This window comes from Aethalodelphis obliquidens, unplaced genomic scaffold (genome assembly GCF_003676395.1).
Source record: "Aethalodelphis obliquidens isolate GAN/ISIS:26980383/991018 unplaced genomic scaffold, ASM367639v1 scaffold8, whole genome shotgun sequence".
In the NCBI taxonomy this organism is placed as follows: Eukaryota; Metazoa; Chordata; class Mammalia; order Artiodactyla; family Delphinidae; genus Aethalodelphis; species Aethalodelphis obliquidens.
Genome location: NW_020837952.1, coordinates 1,868,843 through 1,885,392, shown reverse-complemented (window position 1 = coordinate 1,885,392; position 16,550 = coordinate 1,868,843). Strand labels below are relative to the sequence as shown.

The window sequence follows — 16,550 nt, the reverse complement described above, 5'->3', positions numbered from 1 at the left end:
GATAGTGGGGGACAGGGAATCATCATGGGGAGCTCCCGCTATGTCCCACTCACCACCCCCCCGACCTGGTCTCATCGCCCTAGACAGGAGGAGCTGTTTTTGTTAAACAGGATGCCCAGTGTCTCCCACCTCCCAAGGAAGAGACTCGGCAAGGGAACGGGGTGCTTTTCTGCTGCCACCACAAAGCCACCAAGCCCCGGAGGCGTTTGCTGTCCCTCAAAATGCTAGCCAAGTGTGGACACGCTGTCCCTCTACTTGGTCCCTGAGGCTAACTGAACTATCCAGGAGGACCTGGTACCAAAAACCGGTTTGGAATTAGTAAGATAAGACAGGAAAATTCAAAAGCCCCTCAGAGCAGTCCTGTGTCACTGTGAAGAAGCAGGGGGCACTGCAGGGCTCTCTGCAGAGGCGGCCTGGAGACTAGTGTGTGGCCTGCCTGGCCCCGACCCATGGGCACCACCCCTCATCTGTGACCTCACAGCCTCCTTGTCTGGTACCGCTGGACTCGCGGGCCGTCTCATGGGCCGGCAGAGCTGGGAGTGGTGGCTGAGCAGAGCTGGGCTGGGCTCTAAAGGACAGTGTGAGAGTGTGAAGGGGCAGCAGAGCGTAGAGCCCCACCACCACCACGTGCGGGGTGCTCACACGGCACTCCCACAAACCCCTTCTCTGCCCGCCTCGCCAGGCCCCCCAGCACCCTCACCTCTGCGGGGCCTCCGCCAGCACCCAGGTTGTAGCTGAGCTCCCCTCGGAGGCCCCTGCTGAAGCGGGGGGCGAACTCGGGGTACAGCGCGAGGCTCTCGTGCAGGCCAGCCAGCTGCAGACACTGCAGGACGCAGTACGTCAGCCCCTTCACATCGGCGTTGGCCTTGACCACCTGCTCACGCCGGGGCAGCTCACAGCCAATCAGATCGCCCTTCCCTGGGAAGAGGAAGCAGAGGTCAGCAAGTCCTGCTCCTCAGCCACCCGAGCCGAGGTGGGGGTTGAGTGGGGCCTCTCCAGCCAGGACAAGTGGGGAGTAGCGGGGCCCGGGCCCTGGCTGACCCCTGCTGCCTGCCTCACTGGCTCCTCAGACAGGCTCGGGGTGAAGAGCACTGTGACCCAGGTGCTCAGGCACATTGGGGATCAAAGCACAGTGCTGCAACAACCCACATTTCAGATCTGAGACACCAGTTCTAGTGATTCCCAGGTTGCCTGTGGATCAGAATCCTCCGGGAAAGTTAAACCAACCAGACTCCCCGGGGCCCATCACTACCTACAGAACCATAATATCTACTGGAGACCCCACAATTGTTAAGCCCTGCAGGTGACTCAGGTAGAGCGTGTCCAGGAACCAGTATGTGGAACCAGCAAGTTAGTGCTGTGTGGCACAGTGAAAAAGGCAGGGGGCCGCGTTATTTCACCGCCCTGAGCCCTGGTGCCTCATCTATATGAGAGATCCTGCATTGAACTGAGTCTGTGGTGCTTTCGCGATCTTACCAGAAGGTGTCAATGGAGGGTTTTCCCACCACCCGGCTGAGACTGCCACCTGGCTGACAGCGATTGTAAAATGGCATCAACTCGAGTCCGCATCCTAATCTCAGAGATGTTAAATTGTGGGGAAAAAATGTGTGACTTAGAATCGATGAAATAGGATGTCTCCAATCAGGGACATGGTGATAAGTTAGTGTAGGTAACGTGCCTGACACATAGATGGCCAATCAAAGTTCATTTCCTTCCCTTCCCTCCCGAAAAGAGTCCCCTATCGATCATTCCCAAGAGGTATGGCATGCCACCAGGGCTTGGGCAGAGCACTCACGGCCCTCACAAGGCAGCTCAACCCACGGCCAGACATTTCACGAGATTAGACAGCGTTTCCTCATCCTTAAGGAAAACGATGGCTCGCTGCCACCCCCGCTGTGGGCTGCCTCACGCTGCCAGCAGAACTCACTGAGCTTAAAGGCCTCCTCTAAATGTTCATGGACTTTTGCTCAAATTTAAGTGCAGAACGCATCGTCGTTAAATCTTATTTTCTTGGTTTCAGGCCATCCTTCTGGTTCCTTCGGAGAGCTGTTTGCATCTCAGTGTGATCATCTGATGAATGAGCTCTCTGTCCTCACGTGTGTCATCTGGAAATAGGATAAGTATGTATTTCTTGTCTTCATCCAAGAGGGGAGATAAAAACGAGAACTAGGACAGGACCGAGGACGGAGTTCCATACCACTGGTCTCAGGGACCAGAGCCTGCCCTCCAGGCTGGCCTCTCAGACACAGCCTCCAGCTGAGCTCATCAAGGCCTGTAAGGTCCTCCCTGCACCGTCGCCCAGCTCACCTCTCTTCGTCTTGCCTCTTTCCTCCCCAACTAACTTTGCACACTTAGCTGTTAGTTCATACACAGAGGTAAGGGCCAGAATTGACACTGCTAGATGTGCCGTGAGCCTTAGCTGCAAGGAGCAGGCAGGAAGCACCTGGATGTTCAACTAAGGAGGCAGGTGGGGGATGGGGTGAAGGCAAAGCAGAAAACCAGGCCATGATGAGGGCTGGGGAACCAGGCATCCACCAGGGCATCCAGAGGGGCCATGTCAACAGAGGAAACAGTTCATCCGGAACATGTGGGTAGGGACAGGATGGATCAAAGGTGGCTTAAGTCCCAGTGCTGGGGAATTCTGGAGGCAAAGGCCACGGCACAGGCGGTGGCCACCCGTGAAGCTGTCTTAATACTGAACGTGGATATTCTGAGACCTGGTGCCTGGCATCAGAGAAGAGAGATTCTTTCAGGACCCATGCCAGCTCCCAGCCACGCTGCTTCCTCAGCTCCCAGCTGAAAACCATCTGCTTAATAATCCACTAGACAATCTTGCTTTGGAGTGACCAGTCTGCCACTGTCAAAATCTGCCTTTTTGCCCTTCTGAATCTCTCCAGTTCCCCATCATTTCTCAAGGACTGCCAGCCATATGTGAGTGGCCATAACTCCGTTTGTTCAGAGTCCTGGCATTAACTCCACGGAGGGCGAGAAGTCAAACTCATGAACGACACCTCTCTCAGCTCGCATGGTATTTCTTTCTTCTGTTTCCTGTTGGAAGACCATCCTCCTCAAGGAAGAGAGGATGGACACACAGTCGCTGCTGGGCGTGTGGTCTTGCTGCTTCTCCAGGTTAATGACAAGCTTCAGCCCCTCCAGGCGTCAGCTGTCCCCACAGGGAGTCTGCAAGTGCTGCTGCCTGAGGATTTGGCTGTGGTCCTGGCGCCTTCCATCAGTGTGTGAGGCCCTCCGCGACCCACGCAGATCACAGCGTCCCCACCCTCTGGGGTCCCTGCTGAAAGCCTCCCACAGCCCCGAAGCCTGCAGCCCCGTGTTGCCCGCTACCCTGAAATCGCGCGCTTTCTGCGGGATGAGTCTCCCCAGAGCAGAGCGCCTAAGAACACAGTGTTAAGAAGCCTGAGGTTTAGAGTTGGCAGACCAGGTTCTAGCCCTAGCCTGCCTGTTCATTAACCTCTTGGAGCCTCAGTTCCCTTCTATGCAAAATGAATAGCGATCATTCCTCCGCACTGCGTTTTGTGAGGTTTGTGTGAGTTGAAGCATGTAAGGGCCGGGACACAGGGCTGACCCCACTGCGGGACCCCTGGGGCCAGCATTATTATCATGTCAGTTCTGAAACTGCAATCTCCCCTTCCTTGTCTAGGGAATTGATCCCTCATCTTCACCTCTTTCTTTTGCCAAGAAGGGAAGTGTATTCAGAGTCTGAGCTCTGCTGTCACCCATCGCAACCCTGGGCTTGTTCGAGGACCTTCCCTAGGAAAGTAGCATCTTCCCTCTTGGGCCTGGCCGGGGTGGGCGGGGGGAGGTTGCAGTGAATAAGCATGGCGTTCACACACACCTCCGGTCAGTTAATCTTCAACAAAGGAGGCAAGAATTTACAATGGGAAAAAGACAATCTTTTCAGCAAGGGATGTTGGGAAAGTTGGACAGCCTCATGTAAATTAGAACACACCCTCTCACCATACACAAAAATAAACTCAAAACGGCTCAAAAACTTAAACATAAGAGATTACACCATAAAAACCCTAGAAGGGGACATTGGCAAAACATTCTCTGATATAAATCGCATCAATGTTCTCTTAGATCAGTCTCCGAAGGCAATAGAAATAAAAGCAAAAATAAACGAATGGACCTAATCAAATACTAGCTTTTGCATAGCAAAGGAAACCATAAACGAAGTGAAAAGACAACCTATGGAATGGGAGAAAATATTTGCAAACGATGCAACCAACAAGGGCTTAATTCCCAAAATATACAAACAGCTCATACAACTCAACAACAAAATAACAAACAACCCAATCGAAAACGAACCAAACAGACATTTCTCCAAAGAAGACATACAGATGGCCAAGAGGCACATGAAAAGATGCTCAACATCGCTAATTATTAGAGAAATGCAAACCAAAATTTCAATGAGGTACCATGTCACACCGGTCAGAATGGCCATCATTAAAAAGTCTACAAATAACAAATGCTGGAGAGGGTGTGGAGAAAAGGGAACCCTCCTATACTGTCGGTGGGAATGCAAGTTGATGCAGCCACTGTGGAAAACAGAATGGAGGTTCCTCAAAAAACTAAAAAGGGAGTTGCCGTATGATCCAGCAATCCCACTCCTGGGCATATATCCAGACAAAACTCTAATTCAAAAAGATATAAGCACCCCTATGTTCACAGCAGCAGTATGTACAATAGCCAAGACATGGAAACAACCTAAATGCTCATCGACAGACAAATGGATAAAGAAGATGTGGTATATATATATATATATGTATATATATATATATATATATATATAATGGAATACTACTTGGCCATAAAAAAGAATGAAATAATTCCATTTGCAGCAACGTGGGTAGAACTAGAGATTATCATACTAAGTGAAGTCAGTCAGACAGAGAAAGACAAATACCACGTGTTATCACTTATATGTGGAATCTAAAATATAACACACATGAACATACCTACAAAACAGAAACAGACTCACAGGCATAGAGAACAGACTTGTGGTTGCCAAGGGGGAGGGGGGTGGGGGAGGGTTGGATTGCGAGTTTGGGGTTAGCAGATGCAAACTATTATACATAGAATAGATACACAACAAGTCCTGCTGTATAACAAAGGGAACTATATTCAATATTCTGTGATAAACCAGAATGGAAAAGAATATTAAAAAGGAACATATATATATATATGTATAACGGAATCACTTTGCCGTACAGCAGAAATTAACACAGCGTTGTAAATCGACTCTACTTCAATAAATTTTAAAAAATAAAAAAAATAAAAAAAATAAAAAAGGCTTCCCTGGTGGCGCAGTGGTTGAGAGTCCGCCTGCCGATGCTGGGGACACGGGTTCGTGCCCCGGTCTGGGAAGATCCCACATGCCGCGGAGCGGCTGGGCCTGTGAGCCATGGCCACTGAGCCTGCGCGTCCAGAGCCTGTGCTCCGCAACGGGAGAGGCCATGGCGGTGAGAGGCCCGCGTACCGCAAAAAAAAAAAAAATGGCGTCCATGCCTCCCTTTCTCCTGCCTGAACACTCTTTCCAGCACTTTCCTCCTTAGCATTTGATTTTCCTCCTTGACAGGAAGTGCTCCCCTCCGTCCCCTCACAGACCGAAGGCTGGTCCTTCGCTCAGTCTGGCTTACAGCACCCGTGAGATTGAGTTCACCTCCTTGTGTTGCCGCCTTGTGGTCACTGGGTCCGCTCTGAGCTTTGCCCAGGGCTCCATGGCTACTCCTGACCCCACCCTGGCTGTTTCTCCCTGGTGGCCTTGCCTGCGTCTTCTCTCCGCGTTTTCTGCAGATGGGGCCCTGGTTCCACCCGCCTCCCCGCAAGCCCTGGCGTCCTCCGTCCCACCCTCACAAACCTAGGATGGCGAGCACGGTGCCGCCCTTGAGCACCTCCATGGAGCCAGAGCAGACGAAGTAGAGGGCCTGGAGGGCGTCGCCTTGGTGGATGAGATACTCGCCAGGCGTGCAAAAGGCGGGCCGCAGGGCCAGGGACAGCGCCCGCAGGCAGCCGCGGCTCGCCGCCTCAAACAGGGGCAGCTGCAGGACCTCCTTGTGAAGGTGCATGGCAATGTCTGCGCGGAGCTCGTCCGGGAGGCTCTGCAACAGCTGCGGGTGGGATCAGGTGCCGAAGGTTAGGGTGGAGAGTGGGAGGCAGCCTCCCGCCAGCCCTTTCCACCCCGAGGGCCTCAGAGCAAGGGCAGGCGTGGGAGGGGCCTTGATTCCCCCCTCCCCCCACTCGCACAGCATCCAGCTCCACACAGGGTCCAATCAGTGAGGGGGGCCGCCTCTGCCTCCCTCTCAATCACTTTATCCTCCCCGCCCCCCATGGGCAGCCCTGCTTTCCCCCTCCCGGCCTTAGACCTGGCCGGCAGTGAGCAGGGCCTCTAGACCTAGCGAGCGTGGAGACGGGCCTCCGAGCCGGCCCGGCTGCCTTCTGCTCCTTGCCGCTGGCCGCCCAGGACAGAGCGGAGGCAGGGGGGTCAGAATTCTGCATCTCTTGCCCTCCAGCCCGCTGCTCCTGGGACTCTAGGCCGAGCGCACACTCCTTGAAGGAGCAAAGGCAGGAAGGGCCGGCCCTGGAGGCCTGCGCACCTCGGTGGTGTCGATACCGTTGTTCACCGCCCAGGTCGCCTGGAAGTACTCGAGCATGCGCTGCTTGAGGGGCTTGGGGATGCGGTGGATGCGGATGTAGTCGCGCAGGTCGCGGGTGCGGCTGTGGTACAGAAAGCGGCGGGCGTACATGCGCTGGATGATGGCCGTCACGTTCCCAAACACCACCGCGTGCATCAGGGCTGGGGAGGGTGGCGAGAGGGGTCACCTCCAGGACCAGCCTGGCCCGGCCGGACACCGTGCGGGACACATCTGTCCTCCCCACCCGCAGCCCCGCGCTGGGCAAGGCCCCCGGCCGCTGTGTGGGGTGGAGTCCTGCGGCCAGGTGGGCTCTCCTGGCCCTGGGCTCGGGTTCCTTGGGGCCCCTAGGCGGAAGCACCTCTGGGAAGGACCTCGGGGCCCTGTGGGAGGTGGGGAGGGAGGGGTGGCCCAGGGCATGAGTCGGGGAGAGGGCCCTGGACTGGGAACGGGGCAGGCCTCACCGCCGATGAGCATGGTGCAGATGGAGAAGATCTTCTCCGTGTCCGTGTTGGCAGACACGTTGCCGAAGCCCACGCTGGTGAGGCTGCTGAGTGCGAAGTAGAGGGAGGTGATGTAGGCGCTGCGCAGTGAGGGGCCGCCCAGGAGCTCGGGCCCCGTCCTGTTGGCCTCGCTGCTGCTGCTGCTACAGTTGTCACTCTGGCCAGAGCTGTTCCCTATAGCTGGGCTCCGGCCCACCAGGTAGTAGGGGGTCTCCAGTCGGCGGGCCAGCTCCTGCAGCCAGCCTGGGGAGGGGGCAGGACAGCACTGCTGCACTGCGGGCGCAGGTGTGCCTGCTGGTACCCCCGGGGGGGGGACACACATGGCTGCAAATCCACCCCCCACGGCTTCCTGCCATGTCCGTCCCTCCTCTGCCAGCCCGGCGTGCCCCTGTGCACCCCCTCCCCCCTCCCCAAGACAAGCACACGAGGTCGAGACTGTCATCTCCCCAGACGGTGTCTCTGGGTGCCGAGGCTGGAGTGAGGAGCTCTGCACCCTCCTCCCTGTGCTGGCGCTAATCCCGGGGCGGTGGGCCCAGCTGGAGGGGGCAGAGGGACTGGGGGGTTCATTGCACCAGCCACAGCCTCATCCGCAGGGCCGCCTCCTCTGCCTTGTCCTCCCAGACTCCTCTTGCTTTTTCTCTGAGCTCCGGAAAGCCGCCCCCGATTCAGCCTCATCCCCCCCACCCCACAACCACACACACCACCCAACCTCATGCACGCGTTCTCGGGCACACCGACGTGGACGTGTGCACACACCAGTAAGGCTACAGACGCAGTCGAGAGGACAAGGACACATGTGTGTGAGCACAGTCCCAGGAGCACAGCCACGGCCTGTGCACGCTTGGGAGAGACAAGGGTACGCGGGCGCTTGCACACTGACACCCAGGTAGGAGAGGGACACACCTGCATGGACACGAGCACACAGGTGAGTGCACTCAGAGGCCACAGACAGGCAGGCCACCGCTGTGCACACAGCTCTCTACACGCAGACACAAGCCAGCCTGGGACACTGAGAGGAGAATAAAGATCGCCCCAGTCTCATCAACCCCCCATTCTCTGGTCTGGCCTTGGAGGAGGTGGGGCTGCGTACTGGGGTCTCTCAGGAGCCCACAGCCGCCCAGAGTTACTCAGCCCAGCTGGAGGGCTGTGGGAATTCTAGGGTGTTAGATGGGGGTTCCCAGGGTCCACAGAGGTCCCAGGGGTCCTGGCAGAGCTGGGGGCCATGGGGAGCAAGGGAGAGAGAGCAGATCTAGCATAGAAGTCCAGAAGGTGGGCTCAGGATCACAGGCTGCGGTGGGACCCACCTCTCCACGTGCCCCTCCCCAGCTCCCTACTCCACACTCACCCTAACATCGCACATGCTGCTGCTCTCTGTGGCCCTCACACCCCTCCTCCCACCACACACCCATTCATTCAGCAATCTCACACGTGTGCCAGGAGCCGGGGGACCCCCAGAAGCTTACTGCAAAAACGTCTCACAGGTACACAGCACCCGAGGGTCCCGGGATGGGGCTCAAACCCACGTGCTATTGGCTAGAGCTAGAAGGCTTCCCGGAAAAGGGGACACTGGTGGTTTGTCTCAGAGGATGGGTAGTTTTGAGACAAACTGAGAGGGGGTCATTCCTGATCTAGGGAAAGGTGTGGGCTAAACCTAGAGCTGGAGACAAGTACAGGCGAGCAGCTTGGCTTAGCTAGAATGTGGGGTCCGCACTGAGGGAGCAAACTCCAGGCTAAGGAGTTGGGGGGATGTGTAAAGTCCGGAGCCAAGGTGAGGACTCACCCTCCTGTTATTTGAGATGTGCTGTGAGAACGCAAGGAAGTACACAAAACCCTTCAGTCGTTACTTAGTTGGGCCTCTGAGGTGAAGCCGGTAGCTGGGTGAGGAGGGGGCTGGAGGGTGGAGAAGCAGGAGGGTGAGGGCAGGATGCAGAGGGGTCCCTCCTCACTCAGTCTTGGTCATGGGGCATTGGCAGCCCCTGGAGCTGGTGGCGGGATGGTCCCTCTGCGTGTCGGCTGCAGAGGCCGTTCTGGAGGCTTTCATACTGAGAAATGCTCTGAGCGACCTCCCTCAGTGTTTAGCACACTCTTGAAAATCCAGCCCATCTCCACGGGGCTAATGGGATTCTGGGGCTGGAACTTTATGTCCACACCAGGGCAGTGGAGCAGTAGAACCAAGGCAAGGAGGCAAAGGGAAGGCACCTCCCACCACACAGAGCTGGGCCAACAAGAGACGCCACCCTCACCCATGGACATCCCTCCCGAGGTGGACTTAGGGAGGTCTGGGTGTGGCTCCCACCCAGCTGGGGGGTAGTTTCCCTGGAGAAAGAAGGGGCAGATGATGATGTGAAGGACTTGGGAACTCCCCTAATGTGAACTAGCCCCTCTGGAACTTAGGGTTCAAGGGTGTGATCTGCCCAACAGTCAGCCCGCCCCTTACAAGCCCCATGCTCTCCGTGGAGGGGCTCAGAGCCCCTCTGGGAGCCAAAGGTGTTCTTCATGTCAGCTCAGCAGCCCCTGTGACATGGTCAGAATGGAGGATCCCCATGGACGCAAGACACTGGGTGTCTGGGCTGTGTGTGGGGAGGGGACTGACCTGGGGATGTGGTGTGTCACCCACGTAGGGGTTGGGGCTCTGCATCACTGTTACCCATCTCCCAGTCCTCTGAGCATGTTCGTCGGGGGCGTCTGACCCCAGTGCCGCCTCCGCCACAGCCTTCCTCTGGGAAGGGCAGGCGCCAAGGAGCTGACATACTGCCTGGAACGTGTTGGTTCCTGTGCTCAGCAGCTAGAGCTTTGGGGAATATCCAAGTGGGCCTCTGGGCTACACACCAGTCTCCGTGGGCTTGGCGAGGGAGGGAGGATTAGCGGGAGTCTCCTCGTCCCTGGGAACAGATCAGAGCATGTTTCTAAGGCCAACCTGGACTCCTGGTGACCGACCCCATCAAGAGAAGACAGTCATGGGGGGGGGGCATCTGAGCAGCTGGGCTCTTGCCCACTGACTGGAAACGGGGGCTAAAGGCCAGTTACGGGGAAGTTGCCAGAGGGCTGGAGGGCATGGGAGGAAGAAGGTGTGTCCAATTTTGGATCTGCGGGCGTGGAGAGTTAGACGTTGTTGGAACAGAACGGTCTGGAGACAGAGAGAGAGGATGGAAGTTGAGATGTTCACACCGTGGTGCCAGTGGAATCGCCCAGGGAGAGCAAGGCGGGGGGCCGGGGAAGGAGGAGGCCTCCTCACAGGGCAGAGAGATGGCTGGCAGGGTCAGGTGCTACAGGGACTTCAAAGGGATAAGAGTTTGGCCCCAGAAGGTCACTGTGACCTTCAGGGTGACATTTGGGGTTGAGAGGTGGAGGTGGAAGCCCTCCTGGCAGGAGTTAAGACGTGAGTGGGAGGTGAGCAGAGAGAGGAGCTGCGAGAGGGGAGGTGAAATGAGAGTGAAGACGCTGGTGGGACGCAGAGAAAGGCTGCATTTCGGGCTGGGGAAGGGCTGAAGCAGCTGAGAACCATGCTGCCAGAGGTGACAGGAGTGGGCAAGGGGCCTTAGGGGCCAAGATGGTGGGGGATGAGCTTTTGAGAGGGTGGCCGGAAAGCGCCAGGCATCGGAGCAACCCTGGAGAGGTCTTCTGAGAGGGGTGGGGTACCCAGCTGGGCAGGCAGTGGGCGAATGTGAATGTGGCACAAGCTTGACCACGAGGAGGCCATGATGGGTGAACAGACTCCCCCAGGCAGCCCACCAGGCTTCCTCCACAACGTGGGCCTGCAGGAGAGCAGGCCTGCCTCGAGGTGGTGGCTCTGTCACGCTCCCACCTGCACACACACGCGCCAGCCCCCTCATTCTGCTTACAAACACACACCTACTGGCACACATGCCCCTGATACACACCTATGGGCATGTACACATGCAGACTTGCACACATCTCTCTGATACCTTACATCGGCTCACGGACATCCCCTGATAGACACACACTTGGACTCACATTTCCCTGACGCACGCACCCTCAAGTGAACAGACTCCTTGGGCACATATGTACACACACACGCACACGCACATGCACACACGTGCGCGCGCGCACACACACACACGCACACAGAGGCAGCCTCCAGTACCGATCTCAGGCAGCTCGGAGGCGCTGCTCTCGATTTCCCGCTGGCCGATGTAGAACCAGATGCAGGCCACCCAGTGGGCGAGCAGGGCGAACACGGCCATGAGCAGGGTCAGCACCACGGCGCTGTACTGCGAGTAGCGGTCCAACCGCGGGAGCAGGCGCAGCAGGCGCAGCAGGCGCAGCGTCTTCAGCAGATGCGCCCCGAAGTACTGAGGTGGGGGTAGGGGGAGGTCACCCCAGGGCCGGCCCCCCCGTCCTGCCCCAAAGCCCACCCAGCCCAGCCGCACTGACCACGTTGACCTTGAAGGCGTGTAGCAGGTCGAAGGGCAGCGCCGCAATGACATCCAGCAGGAACCAGGTGCTAACGTAGTGGAGGCAAATGGACTTTGGGGCAAACACCACCTGGCCCGACTTGGACACGAACGTGGTGCGGAAATTCAGCACAATGTCTGGGGGAAGTTGGGGCGGGAGTCAGCACCGGTGGGGAGGAGCCACATTTTCCTGGGCACCTGTTCAGTGTGTAACACTGTCCTGGGCCCTTTACCTGCATTGTCTTAGTTTTTGTAGTAAGCCAGAGGGTGGATACTGTGCCTATGTGATGGAGGGAGAAACCAGCCTGGAGAGGCTATGACTAGCTCAGGGCCAAGTAACCCATTAGTGATGAAGACATATTCGGAGCCTAGGTCTGATTTCAAGGCCCACAGGTCATAAACGGGGGAGGGCAAGGGGGACGCTGGGGGGCAGTGGAAGCCATGCAGACTATCCCCATCAAAGCCCGGGGGGTCACTGGCCCAGGGAGGGGTGGGAGGCACAGAGCACACATACCAAGAATGAAGAGGACCTCCACGGCCAGGTCGCAGACGCTGGGAGGGCCACGGGCGGCACTGGGCTCCCGGGCTGTGCTCACGCACACGCTGTAGGGCACGGTGACAGCCACGTAGAGGGTGGCGAGCAGGATGAAGCCGTCCCACGTGGCCCTCAGTGCCCCACAGTGCAGCAGGATGAAGGGTGACTTCCGGATGGCAGCGACTTTGTACTCGGGCAAATTTGGCTTCTCTCCAAACACCCCCTGAATGAGAGGCAGGGCAGGTCCAGGCAGGGAGGACAGGAAATTGGCACAGACTGAGTTTGGATAGGGTCTGGGACAGGCATCTGCCTCCTTTCTCTCCCTGCATTCTCTGAACGACCTCTGACACAGGCATCAGAGTCCCCTTGTTATAGGTCAGAAGACTGAGGATCGGTGAGCTCAAGTGACTTAGGTGAGGTCACACAGCTGCTTAGGGGAGGAGCCAAGACTGAGCCAGGGCCCATCTGACTCCAGGGCCAAAACTCTCCGCCATACCTTCGACAGATCAGGCATGTGACATTCTCACCACAAGCCCCAAAGTGCTGGTGGGGCCTGAGTAGCCCCCTGGACATTCTCTCTGTGGTGGGCTTGGTTCCCCTTCTCCATCTCCTCAACTGGCCCCTACCCTGCCCCACCCCCCAAACACACACCCTAGCGCCAATCCACCTTATTGAGCTTGTGCTTGCCCTTGGGCTGCTTCTGCAGGTGCCCAGACAGGTGGTAGAGCACAGCCCGGCTCCGTCGCCGGTTGGCATTGAAGCCTTTGGACCCTGCCCGGCCATATCGGCGTCGGCCACCACCTGCAAAAGAAGAGGGGCGGGAGAGAATGATGGGCGAAGCACCCACACGCCTCAGCCCAGGGGCTTGCGGGTAGGACACCAGTTGCTGGCCCACGGGCTGGTCCGGCTCACTGCCCAGTTAGTCTATTTAGAGCTGGGGGCACCAGCGTTTCTCACTTCCTTGGGTCACTTGCCAACACCAGCAACGGGCAGTCCTGGGGGTGCTTACAGACACTCCCCCCAGTGCCTGCTTCTAGGAGAAGGAGGTTTGGATCCAGGCAAGAGAGGAACACCACAGGGAAAGGCCTGAGAGAGGGGAGTGGGAGGTAGTTCCCAGGGTGGGGGAGTGCAGAGCTAGCAGGAGGCCATTGGGCAGAGTCGAGGCCGCCCAGGGCTGGGGGTGGGGGATGGGGAACAGAGAGCACCCCCAACACCCCCAAATGGCAAAGAGGCCTTGGAGCAGCTTCTGATGACAGCTTTGTGAGCTGTCCAAAGGCCACCCCCAGCCCTTAGAGGATGCAAGAGGGGAAAGACCACAAGGACTTAAAAGAGGGCTTTGGCCAGGGCTCCCCAGACAGGTTTGCATGAGGACAAGGAACCAGGTGGGTCTGTGCTCAGCCTCACTAATTGGTGGGAAAATGGTACTTCACGGGCACTAGTGGAATTTGTTTCTTTCAGTTTCTTAGTAAAGTTGACTTTGAAAGTCCAACTTTGTCTCCACAAGCTCTCCGTACCTGGGCCTGGGGAGATGAGAGCAGCACAGGCTCCTCGGCCAGCAGAGCGGGAGTCCGCGAGTGCAGGCGGGGTGGGGGGCCCACAGTGGCCCCGCCAAGGCTTGAGGTAGCCAACACCCCAGCCGCGGCAGCCAAGTCGGCAGCCCCACAGGCACCCACCTGTCTCCTTCCAGCTGTCGGGGCCCCCTCGGTTCTTGGTATCACTGATGTCCTTGTGAGAGACCAGGAAGAGGGCCACCTCCCCTTTCTCATTCTTTATGGGTATCACATCCAGGAGACACCAGAACGGGAGCCCTGGGCACAAAGACAGACTCAGCCCAGCTCCCATTCTCCGTCCGAGGCAAGGTGACAGAGGGGCCATTGACACCCCTGGTCAAGGCACATGCCAGCTCCACTTAGGACACTTAGACTCGATCCAACAGGGCGGGGGAAGGCAAGGGAGAGCAGAGACGACAGTCAGACATGTGTGTTCATAGATCTGTCCTGCTAAGTAAGATGGGGACATTTTTCTGCTGGGGTGGGAAATCCAAGATGGGAAATTGAGTACCAGCTGAGATTGGAGTGAGGACCGAAGAAAGGAGGGGCCAGGAACAAGAGGAGGGGTGGAGAAAGAGGAGAGGGGAATGTGGGAAGATGGGATGAGATGGGGAGATGGAGAAGATGGGATTGGAAAGGAGGGACTGTGGATGGGGTGGGTACCAGGCTGGGTGAGACCGCGAAAGTAAGGCAGGTTGGCTAGGCGGCCCCTCACCGCTCTTCCGGTACAGGATCAGCTCGGCCTTGAACTCCTTGTGCTCATCCAGGGCCTTGCGGATCTGTTGGCAGACGAGCTCACTGGTGTCTGGCCCATAGAGGAAGGAGCAGGCACAGCCCCGCTGCATGACCTCGGCCCGGGAGAAACCCGTGAGGTCGCAGAAGCCATCAGAGCAGTAGACCACAGGGAAGAGCCCCGCCACCTGGGCGTTGCCCAGCACGAAGTTACTATCTGCAAGAGAGCACCCCTCAGAGGAGGTGTGGGGTGAAGGGGCACAGGGTCTACTACCCCTCCTTTCCCAATTGCCTGCAATCAAAGGGTAGGTGTTACAAATCCCAGGAATCCTGTGTGTGAGTGTTTGGGATGGGGGGTTGGGGGAGGGTTAGGACAGGAGCTGTTTATGAACAGGAATTAGAGTGTCACCTGTGTGTCGGTGCCCTGCAAGGTCCCACTCCTAGCATCGTGTGTGTAAGTGCGTTCCAGAATTGGCATGTGTGAGCCCTGAGGTTGGTGAATGCAGCCCCGTGTGGGTACTGTGCCCTCTGGAGTGTGACCTGAGCAGCTTGGGGTAAGGGGTGGGGTTAGGGATATCCAAAGGAGGACTGCAGGACCAGTTCTAGGCCAGCCTCAGCCCCCCTCCCCCCGCCCCGCCAGCTTCTGCCAGGTTCACTCACCAGCCAGGTACTCGGGTTGGCTATTTGGCTCCTCCCACCGAGACACACTTGGACGGAGAGGCAATCCAAGCCACCATCTATTCTGCACTCTGTTTGAGCCCCAGTTGCCTGAGCCCCTGGCTCAGGAATTAGTGAATGTGATCCACAATGGGGGTGTAAGAACGGTAGCTGAGCTCTGGCAGCCTGGAGCCAGGAGTGTATTGGGTAGTGGGGGGCGCTGAATCAGCAGGCTGCGGGAGCCAAGTGCAGGCAAAGCAGATGGAGAAGCCTGGGGTGGGGATGGTCTCAGAGATGGGCTTCCACCCCTATCAGGAACCAGAGACAGAGGCAGAGAGCTGGGAAGCCCCACTGGGGGTGAGTTTGAAGGAGGAGGAGAAGGGAGGGGGCTTTCACGACTTTCCCAGTGCTCAGAGCCCCGGAAAGCCAGGATCCAGAAGCTCTGGTCACCTTCTCCAAACTTCCCCAGTCTTAGTGGGAGTCCCCAAACCTATCCTTTTGGGGCTAGAGGGCTCCGTGGGTTTAGGCTGGTGGGTTTAGGTGGCGAGGTGAGCTTGGACTAACAGTGCTCGCCCGAGTCCCGCCTACTCTATCTCGGTTTGCAAACCTCTTTTCTAAACCTGTTTTTTTAGCCTCTAGGCTGTCCCTCGAGCACCGCTTCCTTGCCTCACTTCCCAACCCGCCAGTTCGAGGGTAGTCTCGGTGGGATAGCGCCAGACGCAGGGATGGGATAGGTTACACTGACTAGGTCGGGGTTCGCGACCCCAGGAACAGACGACATGACCGGCCCCCAAACCCAGAGAGTTCTAGCCATTTTGCCTGGCCCGGGGCAGTGTTGACTCTGAATTTTTCGGAAACGGCGTCTGGAAGGAGACGGTGGTCCCAGCTAAAAGTGGGGCTCGGGGAAGAGAGGGCGAGAGCAGGAGGGCTCCAGGCTGAGGTGTCTGGGTGCAGGACTGACGGGAACACTGGCCAGGGACAGCTGGTCCGGGAGCCAGTGGGGCGAGGGTCGGGACTCACGCGTGCCGTCGAAGCGCGTGGCGATGGTGTCCAGGAAGGTGTTCTGCGGCGCCAGGAGTCCCCGCATGGCCGGCATCTTAGGCGGCTGTGGCCGCCTGCCCCATCCCTCCGGGGCGAGGGGGCTCAGCGCCGGGGGAGGGCGCCCAACTCGGCCGCCCCCCGCCGGGCCCCGCGCCCCCTAGCGCAGCCGTCGGGGGGCAATGCCCACCCCAGACTCGCAGGTCCCGCCAGCCGCCCGCGCGCAAGGGGGCGTCCCCGCCGTCGGGGCCCGGAGCATGGCGCGCGGCTCCTCGCGCCCTGGCCGCCCACGATTCCCGGACTCCCGGCTCCGCGCCCTCTGTGCTCTCGGCACCTTCGGCTCGAGGTGGCTGCAGCAGCGGCTCCCGTTTCGGCTGCGGGTCGGCTCCGGCTCGGGCTCCGCTGGGCACCAGATCCCCGCAGCTACCTCCTTCTGTCGGGGAGAAGCGGCAGCCTCCCTCCCTCCCTCC

General features: G+C 58.1%; 1 protein-coding gene across 2 annotated transcripts in view; it reads right to left on the bottom strand.

Moving 5' to 3' along the window:
- KCNH3 (potassium voltage-gated channel subfamily H member 3) overlaps positions 1 to 16,550 on the bottom strand; it is a 19,176-nt gene extending 2,626 nt beyond the window's left edge. The window contains exons 1-11 of one of the 2 annotated variants that reach the window (XM_027106176.1): positions 16,063 to 16,550; positions 14,369 to 14,602; positions 13,777 to 13,911; positions 12,771 to 12,904; positions 12,083 to 12,326; positions 11,549 to 11,706; positions 11,259 to 11,466; positions 7,115 to 7,396; positions 6,615 to 6,814; positions 5,879 to 6,128; positions 701 to 918 (exon numbers count right to left, since the gene is read on the bottom strand). In XM_027106176.1, the coding sequence (XP_026961977.1) occupies positions 701 to 918; positions 5,879 to 6,128; positions 6,615 to 6,814; positions 7,115 to 7,396; positions 11,259 to 11,466; positions 11,549 to 11,706; positions 12,083 to 12,326; positions 12,771 to 12,904; positions 13,777 to 13,911; positions 14,369 to 14,602; positions 16,063 to 16,138 (2,139 nt within the window). In that variant the 5' untranslated portion in view covers positions 16,139 to 16,550. Of the gene's footprint in view, positions 1 to 700; positions 919 to 5,878; positions 6,129 to 6,614; positions 6,815 to 7,114; positions 7,397 to 11,258; positions 11,467 to 11,548; positions 11,707 to 12,082; positions 12,327 to 12,770; positions 12,905 to 13,776; positions 13,912 to 14,368; positions 14,603 to 15,045 lie in introns of both variants that reach the window. The other variant, XM_027106177.1, reaches the window with a different exon arrangement.